The sequence below is a fragment of the Chenopodium quinoa genome, unplaced genomic scaffold (genome assembly GCF_001683475.1).
Source record: "Chenopodium quinoa cultivar QQ74 unplaced genomic scaffold, ASM168347v1, whole genome shotgun sequence".
NCBI classification, from domain to species: domain Eukaryota; kingdom Viridiplantae; phylum Streptophyta; class Magnoliopsida; order Caryophyllales; family Amaranthaceae; genus Chenopodium; species Chenopodium quinoa.
This window is the reverse complement of record NW_018745523.1, coordinates 1799120-1819073: the sequence shown is the minus strand read 5'-3', so window position 1 is coordinate 1819073 and position 19954 is coordinate 1799120. Positions and strand designations below refer to the sequence as shown.

The window sequence follows — 19954 nt, the reverse complement described above, 5'->3', positions numbered from 1 at the left end:
AGAACATTAGTATCGAATTGCAAACTTTAGAAATCCAATCAATATCATCATCTTGCATATATTCTTCACTATTAAAAGTTACGATAGTTGTGCATTTATTCTATCTTATGGTTTCCTACTTTATCATCTTTCTACACATGTCATGTATATATATATATATATATATATATATATATATATATATATGTCAATTCTTGACCCGACTCGGTAACCCGACCTGAGCCGATGCCAAACCCGTTTTACTGAGAGAGAACCCTAAATCTGACCAGACCCAATTGACTTGAAATAGACCCGATTTAACTCATTTATTGTAATTTTGTAATGAACCAACCAATCTAAACCACTCGAACCAAATGACCCAAATAACTCGAAATTTGACTCGAATTAACAGGAATCTAATGAGAAGGATCTTAAAATAAGAAGAATGAAAAGGAATCTTGACCATACAATTGCATCCAACGATTCACATTTCACGTTGCAACAAGATGCACATTCAGACAAAATTATGCGCTTTAATTAGTACAAAAGTTATGCGTATCTAATTAAAAAAATTATGCACATTCGTTTTTTTAGTTTCATTTCCCTCTGTATTGTCTCTTACTCTCTCCTTCATTAAAGTTTATTCAATATTCTAATTTTTAATTTAGATTTAGAGGTGAGAAAATAATTTGGATATTGGATGAGTATGCTGATGATGACATTAGATTAAAAACCATAGTTTACGAATAGAATTGACTTTGCCGGCAAATGAACTCTTCAATCACCAGAAAAAGATACGATTACTCGTGTATGACGCCGTTTTGAGTTAGGCTTGCCGAAGAAAAAGGAGTTTTAAATATAGGGTAATTAGCTTCTCGAGGAATGGAGGAAATCGAACACATACTATAAGATATTTTTGCAATGAAGTGAATGAAAAGAGGATGTCCTAGTTTCTCATGGTGTCTCACATGACATTTTCGTAAACAAACCAACAACTTTATTCAGCTTTGGAGCCCACAATAATGAAAAACGTTGTTGATTTATTCACGAAAATGCCCCGAGAAACAAATTTCGTTTCTCACCATAAGAAACAAGGAATTGAATTTCCCGAATGGAAATGGTGGCAGAGGTGGAAATGGCGGTGATAATGGTGGTGATGATGAGAAAGTGTTTGATTGGGAGATGCAGATAAGGAGGAGAGTGAAGGAGCTTGAGGAGATGAGCGTTGGAGAAAGAAAAAGTAGAGGAGTAGTTTAAATCAAATTTTTTATTTTGCACAGTTCATTAAGAAAAAAATTCACATTCAATATAAAAAAAATGCATATAAAATCCTTCTTATTATTCTCATTTTAAGAATTGTCTCATTTTACCCTATATATATATATATATATATATATACATATATATATATATATATATACATATATATGTATATACATATATATGTATATATGTATATATATATATATGTATGTATATATATATATATATGGGTCAATCCTTATTTAGTATGATTTGAACTCATACATCTAGAATTTGAAATAAGAAATAAGAATTTTATCAAGTGAATTGAACAAATAGTATAATGGGAATAGTATGCATATGAATGTCTAAATTAATTGGTAGATGAACAAATAGTATACATATGAATGTCTAAATTAATTTGTAACTAAATTTATTAGAATTAAAAAATTGAATCTAATTTCTTTTTTTTGATAATGGGAAAGAATCTAAAAATCTTATACTATTTCATTTTTTTTGTCACCCAAGCACACGTTTTAAAAAGGTGATTTAAAGAGGTACTCCCCTGTGTTTAAATAAGTCAAACATTTTGACTTTTTGCACTATTATATAATTCACTTTGACTAATGATTGTGATTTATATATAAAAATAAATAAATATAATCTTGTGGGTACTTGTTGGAATTATCTCAATGAATAGTTATTAATATTCAATTATTATAATTTTTACTTATTTTTAATTCAAAATATCATTAGTCAAAGTTTTGTACTAGCATAAGTGCGCAAGAGAAACGTTTCAATTATTTAAACACGAAAGGAGTAAGTGGACAAATGAACTATTTCCTCTGATTTTTTTAATTGCATCACTTTTGTAATTGTGGACTCCCAGACAATTTTTGGAATAGAAAGACAAATGAGAAAAATTAAAAAGACTCCAAGAGAGAGCAAGAGAGAGAGAGAGATATTTTATTAAATAAAAAGGAAATTGATGCATTTAAATTGAAACTTTTATTTTTAAAAAAGCATGATTGCTAAACGCAACCTCTAGTTACTACTATACACCCCTCCTAAATACCATAAATACCCTTCTAAGCTAAAATCATCTTCACGACATTTTTGCCTGCTTTCCTTTCCACCTTCTTCCACACCTAATTTCCAGAAATTTATACCTTTGTTTATTCGAATTACTTACATAATCAATTAGCGAACAATATTCCGATATCTAATGAATATGAACACGAATCGGATGAAGTTGGGTGACACACGAAATAAGCTCAATCATTTCATACAATTTGAACGAAATATAAAAAAGTGGTTTTATTTTTTTTAAGGATGAAAAGTGGTTTTATTGATTCTACACATAATAGATTCGTATGATTCTTATCAAATTCGAAGAAACTAATGTAAAAATCATTACCCATTGTCAATTCAATGTATTTTAAGTTAAATTATTGCACTCTTGTTATTAGAGATTACTTGAGAGGAAAAAAATATAAAATGGTTATTTTCTCCCTACATCTAATAAATGAGTGGAATAGAAGCTGCGATATAATTTGAACACTAATGACAAAGAAATGTTCTTGTGATGTTGATGTTTAAATTATTTGGGTTTGTTTGTCATCGTTTTTTGTTTTAAATTTTCTAATTTTTTGAAAATAAAAATCCAAAAATTAAAAACAAGAAAAAGTGTTTCCATTTTTCTATTGCCTTTTAAAAATAGAATGATTTTAATAAGTTTGGCCAATTTTTGATCCATTGTATGAAATATAGTATATGATTTTGAAATCTAGAAAACCAATAAACAGAAACCAAAGTGATATCAAACAAACTATAGGGTGTTTGGTTTATTAAATTAGAATAGATTGGTATAGAATCTCATATTAAAGAGATATGAATTCTAAAATTCATACTCCCTCTGTCCCTTTTTTACATTCCTGTTTGTAAAATTACACGGGAATTATGGAACTAAGAATAAAACAAAACACAATGGGAAGTACAAAACATTAAACGAAACATAAAATGATGTCTTTTAATATATAGTTATTGATTGATGATTATTGATAATTTGATACTAATCAACTAGACCATCACTATTAGGGTAAAAATTACTATGCTACTTTTTTTTTTTTTTTTTTTTTTTTTTTTTTTTTAGTAATAGTTGACAAATTTTCACGGACAAAACAAAACTCTTACCCTCATATTGAAGTTCGGAGCAGAGCAAGAAAACCCGACGCAAATAGGTAGTCTTTGTAATTAACCATTTTTCAAGTGTTCAACTTTTCCCAGAAATCGAACTGAAGTTTCTCTTTAGGTAGATTATACTTGTCTTAATTTCTTTCTTTCATTGCTTACCTCAAATTTTTTTGAATTCAGATTAATTTCGATAAAACTTGTGAACCATTCATCTTGTTTTTGTCTTGCTTTAATCATATGACAAACTTTGGATCTTCCATTGAAGAATTTATGTAATCTGGGTTTGTGAGTTATGTATTTGATTTGTGTTGTAGGATTTACAAGAGAGATGGCAAACCAGGGTGCTAAGAAGAGAAAGGAAGAGAATGCTCGTCATATGTCAAATCTTCTTCGCCTGATTATTGGGTGTAATGTAAATTCCTAATTCCTTTTTTAAATTTTTGATTTTTCTTGTTTTAGATTGTTTTTTTACCATTAATTTTAAATGTTGTGATTTGAAGGAATCGTCAATTGTTTGGATTTAATATTTTCATTTTTGGTAAATTCTTTATCTCATGGTTAGTCAGTATTAAGGGTTTGTTCTATTCATCTGTAGTTTAACATAATTGAACTTATTTTAGCTGTAAATTGAAGCTGAACTTGTTATATAATGCGTCTTCTATCAATATTATTGAGTCATGAAGTCATCAAATTTCCAACCTGCCGTTTGATAATTTTGATTTACATGATACTTGAATCTTTCCCTTGTGTAGCCTTTCAAGAGGTTCCGTTCAATTTGATTGTAGCATTACTTGAAATGGCATGCTTAATGGTTCCTCGTACTCGTTATATTTCATTCTAGTTGTTTCCTGCGACATCGTTGCTTGGTTGATTCAATTTTTTTTCTCTAGAACTACTTTTCCTACATATGTGGGATGACTCCATTAGTGTTCTGAAGAGCAATTGCATTCTAGGGAGCTTTGACTTTTTATGATAAACTTTTGTTCATGGATTATGACCCCTGATTCCCTGCAGTGGACTTTTAGTATTTGGTGTTTCATCCTGCTAGAAAAGCTTTTGACTTGAGTTAAAATGTCACACTACACTCAGTCCGCAATTATCTACACAGTATGTTGGCGTTATTGGCAATTAGAATAAATAATATAAATATATTTAGCTATGATATAAACTCACCTTGTCCAACTTCTATGAAGCTAGTGCATCAACGGTTCAACAGGGGTAACGGGTCAGTACTTATTGTTAAAATGCAAAGCTTTGTGTAAACTTACAATGGTTATAACTGCACTTCATAAGTAGACACCATATCCACCTAGTCCTCAGCCTCAGACAACATTTTTTCCCCTTCTCCAAATCAAACTATTGCTCCCTGCCTGTCTGTAGATATTAAAAATCAGGGGAGACCACCTGTGCTCATTCAATATGCCAGAATAGGAAGAAGACAAAAACCAGATCATCCGGAGGAATGAGCTGGAACTGCTGCTACTTGTATGAAACAAGACAATGACTATAATCATCCTAGGGAATGTGTCGAATGTAAATAAACAAGGAGGGCAGAGGGAGTAGGTAGGTATTGAATAGTGTTTTGTTACTTAGGGAACGTGTCGAATGTAAATAAATGGGAGGAGGGCAGAGAGAGTTGTAGCCTCAAGCTCCAAATTATGTAAGCCACCACTTCAGCTTTAATTAATGAATTAATTTTTACCTTAAATTATCATTCTTTTCTGCTTGTAAGTATGTGACCAAGGTTCAGAATCCATAATATAGACATTTTTCTTTTTGTGTATGCCGTGCCTCTTCCCCTTTCTAGGCTGTACAGCTTGTACCTCGTTCTTTTGTGGAGCTTTATCTCTTAATTACTTGTTTAGTTATTCATTCAATGATTTTATTTGAGTTTTGCTGTTGATCCATTAATGAAGTAAAGGAGGAAAGAATTGTTGATGCAATAATCTAACAAATAAAGTTCTCATTATCCAGGTTGTTTACATTTTGGTGAGGATGGTTTTTTATTATTCTTCTTTCACATGGAAGCACTGGATTGGCTTGATATTGACATCTTTGGCTTATGCAATGCCTTATAAACAACTTGCCAGTATGGCCAAACCAGCCTACACAAATGATGGCGAGCTTATTGATGGTGGTTTTGATATGAGTACCGGAGGAGTTTGTGGGTATGGTTACAGTATGTCTTCATTTCTCAGTTTTATACCTTTTGCTTCTTCTTCTTGTTTATGTACCCCCCTGTCCTACAAACAAAAAAGTTTGAAGTAAATGAAGTGTGCTCTGGTGCTATGTTTACAATCTGATTTCCATAATTCCTGTTTGTGATATTACAAAATGGCTTTTCAATTTTTCTTATCTTTGCTGAATAGCCTAGTTCTAAATGTTGAAAAGGAACTTTCCCTAAAATAAATATTCACTATACATTGCAGGTATTTGCATGACATAATCTACATTACAAGTTTCATTCAGATTGCCTCGCTCATCTCCGACAAATTTTGGTATGCATATTTAGTGGTAAGCCCTATCGCCCTGATTTTTGTATTTGCGTTATGTGTGTGTCTGTTGCTGTGTTTTGGTGGGAGGTGGTAGAAATCAAAGTTTTCTCATTCTTGTGTTTTTGTGCTTGACAGAACTCACTAAGCTCCTTATATTTCTTGATCCGGTTAAACCTTGATATTGATAGACATAGCTTGGGACATCTTCATCTTGTTATTTAAGGTATTATTAGTGTAGCATGTGCTGGGCAGCTTCAAAATTTCAGATCTGGCATAGTTTAAGCTGTGTTTACAATAGTGATGCAGAACATAGCTATGAAAGGAAATTTTGATGTAGGAATCCTATTATCCAAAAGATTTTGTATTATTCAAGTCTTGTACTCTGTATTTCATCATGGCTAATTGAGTAGGCCTTTTTTTTTAGCTTTGAATAAATATTAACCCTTTGTTTGGATTGAAGGAAATGGAGGAAAAGGATAGGAAGGAAAATGGAGGGATTTAGTGTCTTTCATTTGGATAACAAATGAGGAAGGAAGAGAATTGGAGGGGAGAGCAGTGGAGGAATTAAATTGTAAGAAATTGATCTCTCCAACATTTGAGAGATTTGGAAGAAAAACTCATCATTCTTCCCTTTCCCTTTCCCCTCCCTCTCCCTCCCCTCTCTTTGTTCAAACACACTGTAAATGACATCATCATGACCGTATTGTTATGTGATCAGCTTTTTAAAAAGGATGTTTCCCACTCAATGGAGCATATGAGGTTTCTCAAAGGACTCAAACTATAAATACAAGAATTTTTTTATTTTTTTTTCCCCGGCTCCTAGGCAATATAAGTTTCAAGACTCTATGACCAAAAGTTTCAGGATGCACCACCCTTCCACCCTGTAGTTTCTAGTTTTTTCTTGTTTTTGGGGCCTTCCTCTCGGCTTCACCAAAAAAAACCACCCTTTCCACCCTGTGGTTTGGTGGGTATTTTACAGGTCCTGAGTTCTGACCCTGACATGATTTATTCATGTCAACTGAAATACTCAGTCAAATACAGGATCATATATGATGATAAACTTAAGCACAGTATCAAAAAATTTCTAGCATTTGATGCTCATGGTCTCAGGATGTACAAAGAATATATTATAGTTCTTTGTCTGTCTTCAGCATAATAATTTCTTCACCGTAGTTGGGTTCATTTAGAGGTCTTATTTCGCTTTGCTAGTTGTGGGCTTGTAACAGTCTATGAAAGGATTAGTGGTATTTGACTAATGCCTCTATTCAGCTAATTGAATTGCTTTAGGGATGTAAATACATAGAAGAGAAAAAATTTAGTGTTTGTCTTCAGATATACTGCACGTCTTTATGGAGAATTAGCATGTACTCTTTCTGATCGGACAAAAAGTGACAAAATTTGATGGTTCTTGGCTTCTTGCAAATAATTTTTTTCAATGTTTTTTAGAAAGTATAATACATTAATAAAATCAGGTTCGTCTCCTCTCAAGACTCAAACCTAATCCTTTTCTTGTGAATTGATTGATGTTTCTCATTATATATTGATAATTAGTTTATTTTTTATTTTTTATTTTTTATTTTTTATTTTTACATTTTTCGGATGTGCATAGATAATTATGGGTTTTCGGTGGTATACTCAAACTGTTGGATAAAACTATGATGAGAATTTAGAGCTTATGTCTAGGATCAGCGGCTTTCAGAGTTTCCGTAATACATGATTGATGTTAATATTGATGTTGTAAATCACACAAGTTTAGAACAATTGTTTTGTTTTCATATCAACATATCTTGGAATGGAGACCGAAGTTAATCAGAAGATTTTTTTTTTTTTACCTATGTGAGAATGTTTTAGTGATCGCGTAAATTGTGTGCATCTCTTTGAAAAGGCTGAAGTTTATGAAAGTTTTGCGAGTATAAACACGTCTTTCAGTCATTTAAGAACATAAGTTGAAAAGAATGAGGAACTTCAACAAGGAGAAATCTTTTAGAATTAAGTTGATGTTGACTCTTAAAGTGATTCAATTGATGCTGGTTTTGTTTGTGACGGATATGGAACCTGAGATGACAAAGTATATTCATTTTTCCATGGCGTTTGTCAGATTAAGGTTTTGCTGTTTTCTTTTACATAGTAACTTGAGTAATTATGCTTCAACAAAGTTTAATATCTATCAAAATAGTTGCTTCTTTCCTGTTTCCAGAGTTTCATATATAGCTTTTGTGTATTTCAGCAATTACTTCATACAGCTTATGTGTAATCTGTCACAATGTATCCTTTCTAAGCAACTTTGCCCATTTTTCATTTAGATACCAGGATTTGCAGCTTACAAAGCCTCTGGCTTCATCAAAGGCTTCCTGTCACACAATTCTGAGGTACCTTCCTTTCTATGCAGTTTTCAGCATTGGTATATATTTTTTTTGTGTAATGACAGTAGATTATATACTTCCTCTGTCCTGAGTTATTTTCACATTAGGTCTCTCCCACTTATATAAGACTATGATATTGTTTTACATATAGACCATCATGTATTAGTAGTTATATTTCTATCCTCCTTAATTACTACTTCTATGAGATTGTATGCGGCTGTCTATAATGTCACTGGGAATAACAATTTCTCTCTATGTCGTTTATGACAACTTGTTTGCAGGGGGAAGAGGAGGACGAAAAGACTCGTAAGAAAAGGGAAAAGATGGAAAGGAAAGCTTCAAGACCCAAATTTTCCAAATCACGAACCAGATAGATCTCTTGAGGTAGTATGCTCTAGAATGCAGATTCGGTACCAACAAAAGTTCACTTAAGGTCTGTATGCTGTTTGCTGTGGTCATGGAATCTTATCAAAAAGCTCATTTAGTTTTTTCGTCTAGGATAAATATTAATTAGTATGGGACTTGTTTAACTGTTGTATCTTCATCATGCAGTCTACAAGAAAACCAGGAAACTCCTAGATTCTTTTAGTACCATTGATGAAAATATTGCTAAATTATACATCTACAAGAATTTCATGTAAAGGCCTTATATCTGGATTTTGCTGTGATACGACCAAATGCCATAAATCTATCTTATGTTGGACAAAAGTAAAGCCATTTATGGTGCCTAATGTGTTCTATTAGATATTCTTCTTGTGTTGTATGTCTTGTACATACCTAATCGTCTTGCTATATCCTTTTACTGTCTGCTTCTGGCAATAGCTGCCATATAACCTTTCACACCATACATGATTCATGAAGAATGAAACTCGTAATGTATATTATGTCAAGCAAATGCGGAGTATGTAACTTGCAAATCAACTTTTTCCTGTTTATTTCACATATTCACTGTTGAACTGTTTAACCTGTTTTGACCTTTACATTATTTAGACGGAGTACTTACTTTGAAGGTGTATTTTACTTTATAAACCCATATAAGCATAAAGAAATATAGTAATAAATTTGTTGGATTAGTTTCTTTTTTTTTGACACAAATTGTTGGATTAGTTTCTATATATATATATATAGTTAACTTTTGATGATATTTTAAGTATATGTTAGCAAATGTGGTACGTATGTTTCTATATGTTAGCAAATGTGGTACGTATGTTTCTACTTGTGAATTTCTACGGAGAGAGAAAGACCAAGGTATACTTTATGTGTTCCATAAAGCAAATTTGTGGGATGATAGAGGCCTAGAGGGTAAGAATGTAAGATGGAAAACAGTACCAAAAAGTAAAAATGTAAAAGTGCATAGAACAAATATAAGCATATGAGGAATGAATTTGAGAAGTGGTTAAACATTTTGAAATCCAGGATCTTGATTGTCGAAAAAGAGAGAAGAATAGTAGAAGGGATGTACATAGTCTACATACATCAAAAGGAAGTTGAAATAGTATCTTGATGTACCAAACACGATCAGGCTTACTAAACCTAGCTACAGGTGTCAATTCGGATGTTTAGATCGAAGATCTGATGACGTTGGGTAAAGAGCGTAGGAGAGAGAGCAAGGAGGATTTATTATCATTTGTAGAAGGAAAGGCTATACCATTGACTTTGGGTGATGGGACACCTTTACCAAAGGGTGAGGTTTTAGGTCATATTTATAGTCGTATTTTATATAAAGGTGAGTCATACGTGGGGGAACTAGTGCCTAGAGTCGGGATTCGCTTCTACACGGAGGCGGGTAAAAAGATAGAAATTCTATCCGTTTCTTCTGATGACAGAACTAAACAACTGGAGGAGGCCCTTCGTAATCAAGTAGAGGTCGGTTCTTTGCCAACGATTACACCTAAAAAGATAAGAAATCGTAAGAAAACATATTACAGCAGTATAACTCCTGTTAAATGCAATTCTAAGGAGTTAAACCCGTTCTTGGTTGCCGACACTGAGACTCTTTTACTTGATGAAATTCACCAACCGTATGCTGCCGGTGTTATGATGGTTCATCCTGGTGATAACATCAAAAACAATAGTCGAATCGATTCATACTTCAGCGAGGATTACACTTCAAAAGTCTTCAAAAGCTTTCAAGCAAGGAGCTCTAAGTTACTTAGCGACTAGTTGAGTCATGTTAAATTATTATGTCAACGTGAGTCAAAATCTGAATCGAATATTTTTCGGATTGGGTCGAGTGTGGTTTTGACACCTCTCAACCTAGCCACAAAACCCAAAGTTTGTCTATGGTCCACATTATAGGACTTGATTTTTATTTAAACTAACATGAAATAAAAATAAATGTATAAGGGGTACTTTATTTGCCTGATTTTTAACCATCAAAGCTTATTTATCTGAATTAATTTGTAATTATCTAAACAATTAAACTTATTAAACCTTATTAAAACTTATTTTAGTTCGTTGTAATATGTACGGAGTATTTGGATATTCCTTATCTAAACTTATTTTTCCTCAACTTAACTACAACTACACCTAAATAAGTGAAATAAGACAAACAAAACATGTTCTACTTATTACAGAGTATCGGGCTATCATAATAAGTTGGTTGACAATAAATCAGGGTCGGGTGGCTAAAGAGACCTAATGTGGCCTTGGTCCTTGTTACTTTTAGAAAATTATACTATGAATTTGCCAACTTAGAGCCTATTCTCATACGTTGTAATTCAATTCAGTTCAGCTCCTAATTTCCTTCTCTTATAAAATATTCATTTCAGTTCAGCTCAGTTCAGTTTAGTTCAGCTGAGTTCAGTCAATGAGGACAGACCCTTAGACATACAAAGTATGTGACTGTATCCACCATTGCAATTTTTTTAGCCCTCTTTAAGATTTTGTTTTAGCTCTTCCACTGCAATTAATGCACATATGACTCCCAAATTACCTTAATATAAAACATAAACCCAAATCTAGATCGAGTGGCTCATTAGTTGATCATAATATAAACCGAACTCAATCAAAATGGCAAGTTTGCCACCTCTGAGATATCTACAGTCGTAGCCTGAATATTACATACGAAGTACTATTATAGATATTTTATATGGTAAGGAGATGGACCTTGGCCGAACCTCAACCTCACGGCTTTTTTGGTCATGTATTTACGAGTCAGCCACTTTGAGAGTAAAGAGGAAAGGGTGAGGGATCCCCACCCTCAAAGAGTCAAAGTACCTCTAGTGGAGATTGAACCCCCAACCTCAAGGTTTGGATGGTAGAATATTTCCCACTAGACCAAGCTTAACTAGGTATTTTATTATCGATATTGCACAACAAAGGTTTATCAAACAATAGATTTCGATAATTGAAGGGAATTTTTGGATGTTAGGGCTTAGGGGATTGCATGGCAGATTTGAAGCCAGAAACTCAATTGAACTTATTGACTTTAACAAAAAGGTAAAAGGGAAGCTTTAAATTGCAGAAAACATTGATGTAACTAGTAGATTATAGTTGGAGAGCATAAAATGCCTAAGTTTGGTGAATAACTTGATGGATTTAACCCCACTTTCATATTCTCTACTGCACAAGAAACGTGCCTAAACCCACATACAAGATGCTAACAGGACACAATAAAAAGGAAGGATTAGTCGATTAGACTTCAAAAATAGTAGGGTGAACATCAAATAACACAATTCGTCGATGTTATGGTGTTATCTTCTCACAAACCCGTAACACGAAATTTCCAAAAATGAAAATGACTATGGGTAACAAAGTACTCGTATAGTTGTATATGAAGTATGTATTGATCGATTATTTGAAAGTAACACGGACATTATTGATATTATAGACTTATAGCAAGAGTTGTTACACTCGAAATTTTTTAACCCCAATTATGTGACATATCAATGAACATAAATTAGACTCCACCAAAACTTAGATGTGTAGATTAATGTAGGGTCTCAATCTGTGCCCTGCTATATTTAGATCTCTCTTTGATGCTATTTGCTGATAAAAGTAATCTCTCACTTTTATGTTGCGGAGACTTCAAGCTTTGTATTGTCTTCTTGAGATGACTACATGAATTTAATTTTCCAGGTTCTGATTAAGACAATTACATTACAATTATATCATGCATAATTTACCTTTCATATGCGTTTTTTTTCCCAAACACTCTCAAACAAAAACTTCAAAAATATGTATACGACGGATGTATAGTATACAATAGATGACATTAAGTTTTGTTATCTTGACAAAGAGTCTACTTATATGTGATTTTGGGTGATTAAAATCTATTACACACACGAATGCACTCGTTGTACTAAGGGCTTGTTCTGACTGAGCCGAGCTGAACTGGACTGAAAATAATGTGAAGAGAACATACCCTAAATACTATCGTTGTCGCTCTGTCTAGATAAATTATGGTGATGGTGAATGTACAATTATTAATAGCTTGAATATAACTTTACATCCATTATTGGAGCTAGATATCAGATATGAATGAATGCATGCATGCATGCTATTGGTAAAGTTGTAATGTTTTCTTATGTTAGTCAGAATGCTTTTCTTTTAATGTGGGTGATTAATGCCCTTGAAATGACTAACTGAACAATATGCTTATTGCTTTCAGATGATTAAGCAGAATTGTATGAAACTTTAATCAGAAGAAAGGTCAAAGAAGTAACGCTATTCAATTAGGTTAATAAAGAGAGATGACTTATATGCTAGGACATATCAAGATTATACGAAGTACTACTTTGTTTGAATTTGAATTTGGACAGTTGTTGCTTTGTAATTCGTAGGTTTTTAGTAAATCTATCATATTGGTTTTTTACATTATATTCATAGAATGATACTCCGATCATATTGAATTATTGATATGACAAAGAGTTATTTTGAGTCGGATCATTAGATACACAGCCTTTGAGTAAATTTGCCATATCAATGTATGATCTAACAAGTACATCCGTTTAAAGAGCTACATACAATGTTCATGATAAATAGATTGTACGATGGTGATGCTGCTATGAAATCTACATAAAGTGTTGCGATTATTATGAAATGGAGGGTGTATGATGTAGGTAGAAACCCCATTATAGTGCGCTTGTGATTGTTCTTCATCAGAGAGAGAAGGTACCACCTCATAGACCTCTTTTGGGCTTATAAGTGGATCGAACTCTCTTCCTCCTTGTTTGGGTTGCCGGGCTCATTAAATAGAGCACAAAGACTTCGCATGTTGCATGTAGGTCTTCAATACAAATTTAAGAGACTATAAGTCTTTAACTAGTCAAAATCTACCATCTAAGAGAATACGGATGATAGTGACAAAACTAGATTTATGAAACAAATTTATCTTGATTGGTAATGGAATCAAGATGTACTTCAACTTTCTTCAATGAACAACGGCTCTCCTAGAATATGCAATTTTGATGTTCTGTTGCATGGAAATTAATTAATATACTTGTAGTTTATGAATTTGAATCATTTGATATCCAAGAGTTTGCTCTAGTTGCATGTATTCCTTTAAATTCATCTAATGTGAATGTCATTTAGTTTGTTTGGAAATCATTTGACGCGATATATAGAATTATTACTAACAACAAGTGTGACTTTATTTGGATCTCATAAAGTTTTTGTATCTGTTTTGTTTTCTCTAATGTTAGAATCCAATATTTGTTTAAGAAAATAATTTTTAAACTCCAATCTTCATTAGTTGAAAACTTATTTAAGAATCTCAATAAAAAAATGTCACTTCGTTCTCGTATTTTGGAGAGACTTAAGTCATAGACTCATATATTATACAACTATGCATATTACATTAAGACAAATAAAGCTCTCAATTGTTCTATATGTACGATATAATCATTCTTGCTAACTCATCCAAGATCCAACACTCGAACATCCCATCAATAGTGTTCTAGATGAACTTTAAGAATTAAAGTCCCCTAAATATAACACGGATTTTTATATGTGGCTGGCCACACCATTATACGGGTTATTTCATTAGTGTAATAGAGGTTACTTGATCAGTATTAAAGGGGTTACCTCGTCAATGTTATAGGATTACTTTGTCAATGTTATAACGGCTACTCAATCAGGGTTGCTTGGGCAATTTTATAGGGGTTTTTTTTTTTTTTAGTGGTCACACGGTTTGCTTAGTTACATACAAGACGGTTTGTTCTTATATAGTTATATCCTAACCTTGTCCATAATGATATAACTTTTATTGGAATTAATTGGAAAATATATTGCAAGTAAATTTCCTAACTTTAATTTCTGCCTTGGATTGGCACTTGAAATTAAGTGTGTCAACGACTTTATAAAATAGTCAGAATCTTTTTTATGTTAGCGGAAAGGAAGTCGTGGTTTTCCAACTCTAAAAGCTTATTATTCTTCCCCGAATATCGTAGCTTTTTGTGCACGGTCTACACTCCAAATGACGCTCGCAACTTTTTTTTTTTATTATTTTTTTTTATTTTTTTTTTTCATTCTTTCCCTTTTCCTTCTTTTATTTTGAATGGATTATACTTACTTTATCCCTTCAAAAAATATTTTAAATGGTTGACGTAGACTAATATGGATTGGAGTGGTACAAACTCGATATACAGTTTATTATACAACGTAACGAGGTTGGATAGTGCGACAACTAACTATATTCAAAGTAAGTCTTGTTGTAATTGAATAGTTATCATATCATTAACGAATGTAAAATTATTAAGATAACGCCATTGACTCGGCCAAGTGCCCACTCCCCTAAGGGTCTGTTCACATTTATTGAACTGAGTTGAACTGAACTGATTGGAGTTGGACTGAACTGAACTGAACTGATTGGAGTTGAACTGAACTGAACTGAACTGAATTGAGTTGAAATGAATATTTTATGAGAGAGGGAAATTAAGAGCTGAACTGAAATGAACTGATTGGAGCTGAACTGAACTGAACTGATTGGAGCTGAATTGAACTGAACTGAAATTAAATAAATGTGAACAAGCCCTAAAACAGTTCTATCTATCTACACCTACATTATCAATGGTGGGCTATAAGATTAGCTAGAAGCTAAGCTATAAACTTCCAATTTAAGCCGCCTAAGGTAAGTTCATTAGCATAAAAATGACCACAAATTACAAGTTACGGTCCATTTTGTTTCACGTGTAATTCTATTATCATAAGACTTGGCTACACTTACTATAATAAGATCATAATAATAAGCAATTAGACATCAACTTGTGAGAGATAATTTAATAAAATTTCATAATTTTCAAACTTTACTGCATGCTCTTGCCAACCATATATAGTAGGTATTATTCGTGTCCCAAACCCTTCTTACAAACAAAAATTAATATTTTGATTTTGTTTTTATATAGATTGATATATTTTTTAATTATTAAATTCATAATTAAAATTTAATTAATACAAAGTAGGTCTTTACAGCAGGCAGGCAAAGGCAAAGGTTTCTTCAACTACGACTGTTAATCATTTCTTTGTTTCAGTGTGCTGCCTGGTTGATGGTTTTCAACTTTCATGTTAAACATAATCTAACATGAAAAAGACAATTCAAAATGTCTTTTTTTATGAAAAATCTTAATCATATGAAAAGTAGCTCGGCCTTGAAAATATAAAATAAAAATTAGAGGAAAAATTAACATGAATAATCTCAACTAGCAATAAATCAGAGATGGGTCGACATTCTTTTGTTACAATTTTAAATTCTTAACTTTTGTTCAACTCATTATAATCAATTCCATAGGAGAGTCTAATAAAATTTAATTATCTTTAATGGTCGATACTTAAAAATATTACTAATCCAGTAATTCCTCACTCTTCATCGTCTTCTCAATTATCAAATTGATCGGAAGTTAAAATTATTCTAAAAACACTAATATTTTTTTTTGACGGGAAGACTAATAATAAACAAAAACTAATAGAATTATTGTTTCGGAAACAGAATTCTCCTCGGTGTTAGGGTAATCAAGATGTCATAGAACTATGTTCAATGTATGTCCGAATTCTCCTCCGCTATGCCTTGCTGTCCGAGAGCTAGGCCTGCAAAAGAGAAAGAAGGCTAACTGCCTAGGGAGTGTGACCCGGGAAAGCCCTTCCGATGCTTAAGTCAGCGAATGTACTTTCTAGAGATAGAAAGTAGAGAGAGAAATAGTACTTTAGAGAGAGAAAGTAGAGAGAGAAGGTTAGAGAATTAGGAAAAAGTTACCTTCATTAAAGGTTTTTTTTTTTAATAGTACCATCATTAATGGTTGGAGAGCTATTTATAGATGTACTTTCAGGTGGCAGAAGTTGTACTTGTTTGGACAGATTAGGGGTAAATCCGTACTTTACTCTGACTAATAATGGGCTGGATCATAGAGGGGTATTTTCGTAATTCCAGGTTAATGGGCTTAGGACAATGGACTGGGCCCGAACAATTATTATTTGTGCATTTGTGCTAAATTAATACGTAGTAACTAGTCCAAGAGAAATAGTGATAACGTGCTTTTTACCCGATAAAAATTACTTCATATTTAATTATTTCGTAATTAATTACAAGAGGACTGCATGGTTTAATTATTGTTTATATTATAATCTTCTTTTATTTTATGGGAAGCTTATCACTGTAATCGAGGTCTCTGGCGTAACAAATCAAATTCATGAATTATATTTGCGGCTGAATTAAGGAAATGAAACCTCAAGTTAACTTAGAGAAAGGAGCAAATATTTAATTATAGGAAGACCAAAACTTTTTAAAAGATTCAAGAAACCCTTCTCTTAAGGGTTACTCTTAAAATATTCAAGTGAAGGAAATCTAACTCGTAACCGTTAGTTGATTAATAATCGGTTTTAAACGTTATTGGATTAATTGGTTTATAAACGAACGTTATGTACGAGTATGTAGTTTCAAATTGGAGATGTTGATCAAGATATATATTATTGTATTATTAAACACATTATAAGACTAAGAAACGATTTAATTGGCCCTATAAACAAATTTGTGAATAAGCACAACATTTGTCAAAGACATTGTAGACAATCAGTTAAAGCCTCTGCAAACATTATGAGCAATAATTCATAGGCTTTATAATTAATGTTGTTTATCAAAATAATAGAAGTACAAAGTACAAAACAATAATGTTTTGTGACTCTAATTCGATACAAATATAATGATACTGTTTTTATATGGAGTACTAATCTATTAAACATATAAATGATAATGTACATTGTTTGGATACCTAATTTTGTTATATTAGGTATTTATAATTAATCATAAGTTAAAAGGGACAGATAGGGTGAAGACTATAGCCATTAGAATTATTAATAATCTATATATCAATCTACTTAAGGATTATGAGAAGAGTTTGCTTGCATCTACCCTATATCGTCATTTGCATTATTGATTCACATATACCGAGCAAATTTAAAACTTGGTCTGGTGTTGTAAGTTTACATTTCACAATTAAGAGGTTGTAGGATTAAACTCTATTAGAGACACTTTGGACAGGGATTTCCTTCCCCATTTCCCTCACTCTCAAAATTACCTAGCCCATTAACCCCGGACGAAAGGACATGTGAAATATTCCGATCCAATAGGACTCTTCTTCTACCAACCAAAAAAAATATATATTGATTCACATATATATATGAGTGCATTTATACAAGTATATGTTTGATGCCTTGGGGCATGCTAAGGGTAGTTATTGGATGATAAAAGAAAGAAAGTTAAAGGGTGAGCCGAGGTAAGACTGTAAGAGTGAATAAAGAAAGGGAGGGAATGAGCTGAGGGATAACTTAGACAATAATTGTGCAATATAAGTAATTACATAATAAATATATGTAACTCCATTTGATAACTTGAAAAAGTCAAACATATACGAAGTATATATTTCAATTAAAAAGGAAAAAAAAAGCGACAAACAAAAAAAATTACGTATCAAACGAGTTGAATTTTGAATTTTACGTACGCCTTTTCACTTCACCTTATTTTTGCTGAACTTTGAATTAATTTTACTAAATTTGAATTATTTTAAGTGAACTAAAATAAATTTTATTGAAATGAAATTAGTTTTACTGAATTGAAAATTGATTTAATATAAGATTTATTTTTTAAAGTTACTGATTTTTATTCAACTGAATTATTTTGCTTAATTAAACTTTTCTTACCGAATTTTTATTTTTTTTTAAGTGAAGTGAATAGGGTCGTACAAGCAAACTACTTCCTCCGTTAATGGTTAATTGCAACAAATGAATATTTTATATCTCACAAATAATACCCCTTTGTTGCAATTAACCATTAACAGAGGAAGTATAATACTCCGTATAATTTATGATTTTCCATAAAATAAACAAAAGAAAGGAAATGTGCATACACCACAAATAACCAAAGATTTGAAGATTTAATGCCCAATAATACATACAAGTACATGATACATTCATGCATGTCAAATTACTCACTCCTTCACCATTAAGATTAATAGAGCTAAAAAGGAAGACAAGTATTAAAGTCATAAGATTATAATATGAATTAAATGTCAGACACGGTTTTACTAAATGATTGGTTTGGTTTATAAACCAATCAACACAAGGCTGTCACCTGAAACATTATTACTATTATTAAACCTAACCCTTCCATTAATTAACCCCTTTTTGTTAAAAATTAAAATTAAATTATTAAACCCAACAAATTCAAAGCATCTTTCACTTAATTTAATCTAAAACTCTGCCATGGCAGGCCAATAATACTGTTCTTATTTTAAATAATTGCTAAAGGCTGCAATTGAGTAATCTTTTGTTAAACCCAAGAAACTGGATTTTTACTAGTTCTCCATTATTAATATAAATACATTATTCTAATTTCTTAAGGTGGTAAAAAAGGCATCTTTTTTAATTTTTATTTTTAGCTGAAATCCACTTGTTTAATTAACTTTTTTCTTTGATTTTTTTTATAATTAATGTAATTTTATGAATATTATTGTAAATTAAACAATTAACATATTTTTTATTTAGTAAAGTATTGATGAGATAATTAAAGCTTCTGTTTTCATTCATTGGGTCTGGACAAGAATCTCAGCTCTGCCAACCTGGGATTCTTCTTGATGCTCCAAATTCATAAATTATTTTTTTTAGGGATTTTTATTATAGGATAAGATTTCCTTAAATTATATACTGATATTTATTTATTAATTAATTATTTTTTAATTATTGTTTTATATTTTGTTTGATTATTGCAATGAAAAAAGAGAACAGAAGCTTCTTTTTAATTTAATTTTTATTGTGGATAACATAGTAAAAAGTTTTTACAGAATGAAATAGAAAGAAAAAAGAAAATGACATAAGTCATGAGTTGACTATAATTCAGGAAAACTTACATTGTAAAATTGTAATTATTCAAGCTTATGATTGTTTAGTATAAATAAATCAATAAAGAAAAAGGCCCCACTAATCACAGCTGGTTTACAACATAAATTTAATTATGCTTTTGTAAGTTGTAACCAACATCTTCAACACGATTTGATGCATCATTAAAATCTTAGGCAAATCAAGAAAATATTATGTTTAATCATGATGTAAATAAATCAAGTTTTAACCCCATCATTTAGATTTAATACTTATGATTATCCAAACATTAAATCTTCGTAACGGAGATGGCACAATATACTACCTTCGATTTCAAAAGCACTTAACAATTCACCTTTTCATACTTGGCAATGTAAA

General features: G+C 31.7%; 1 protein-coding gene across 2 annotated transcripts; it reads left to right on the top strand.

Annotated features, from left to right (window-relative positions):
• The first annotated feature begins 3379 nt into the window (after nt 1-3379).
• LOC110715512 (transmembrane protein 208 homolog) lies at nt 3380-9019 on the top strand. Of its 2 annotated transcripts, none has more exons than XM_021894090.1 (6): nt 3380-3532; nt 3729-3826; nt 5389-5582; nt 5844-5928; nt 8213-8278; nt 8554-9019. In XM_021894090.1, exons 2-6 carry the CDS (start codon nt 3743-3745, stop codon nt 8644-8646), a joined length of 522 nt encoding a protein of 173 aa, XP_021749782.1. In that variant the 5' UTR covers nt 3380-3532; nt 3729-3742; the 3' UTR covers nt 8647-9019. The 2 variants fall into 2 exon arrangements, with proteins under 2 accessions (XP_021749782.1, XP_021749783.1); XM_021894091.1 differs by having other exon boundaries at nt 3394-3461.
• Nucleotides 9020-19954: the final 10935 nt, after the last annotated feature.

What these genes read in the sequence shown, in the direction of transcription:
- LOC110715512 (XM_021894090.1), top strand. Translation starts at nt 3,743, where the DNA reads ATGGCAAACCAGGGTGCTAAGAAGAGAAAGGAAGAGAATGCTCGTCAT. An exon ending in AGTACCGGAGGAGTTTGTGG is followed by an intron (nt 5,583 to 5,843) that starts GTATGGTTACAG and finishes TATACATTGCAG; the next exon opens with GTATTTGCATGACATAATCT. An exon ending in TTTGGTATGCATATTTAGTG is followed by an intron (nt 5,929 to 8,212) that starts GTAAGCCCTATC and finishes TTTTTCATTTAG; the next exon opens with ATACCAGGATTTGCAGCTTA.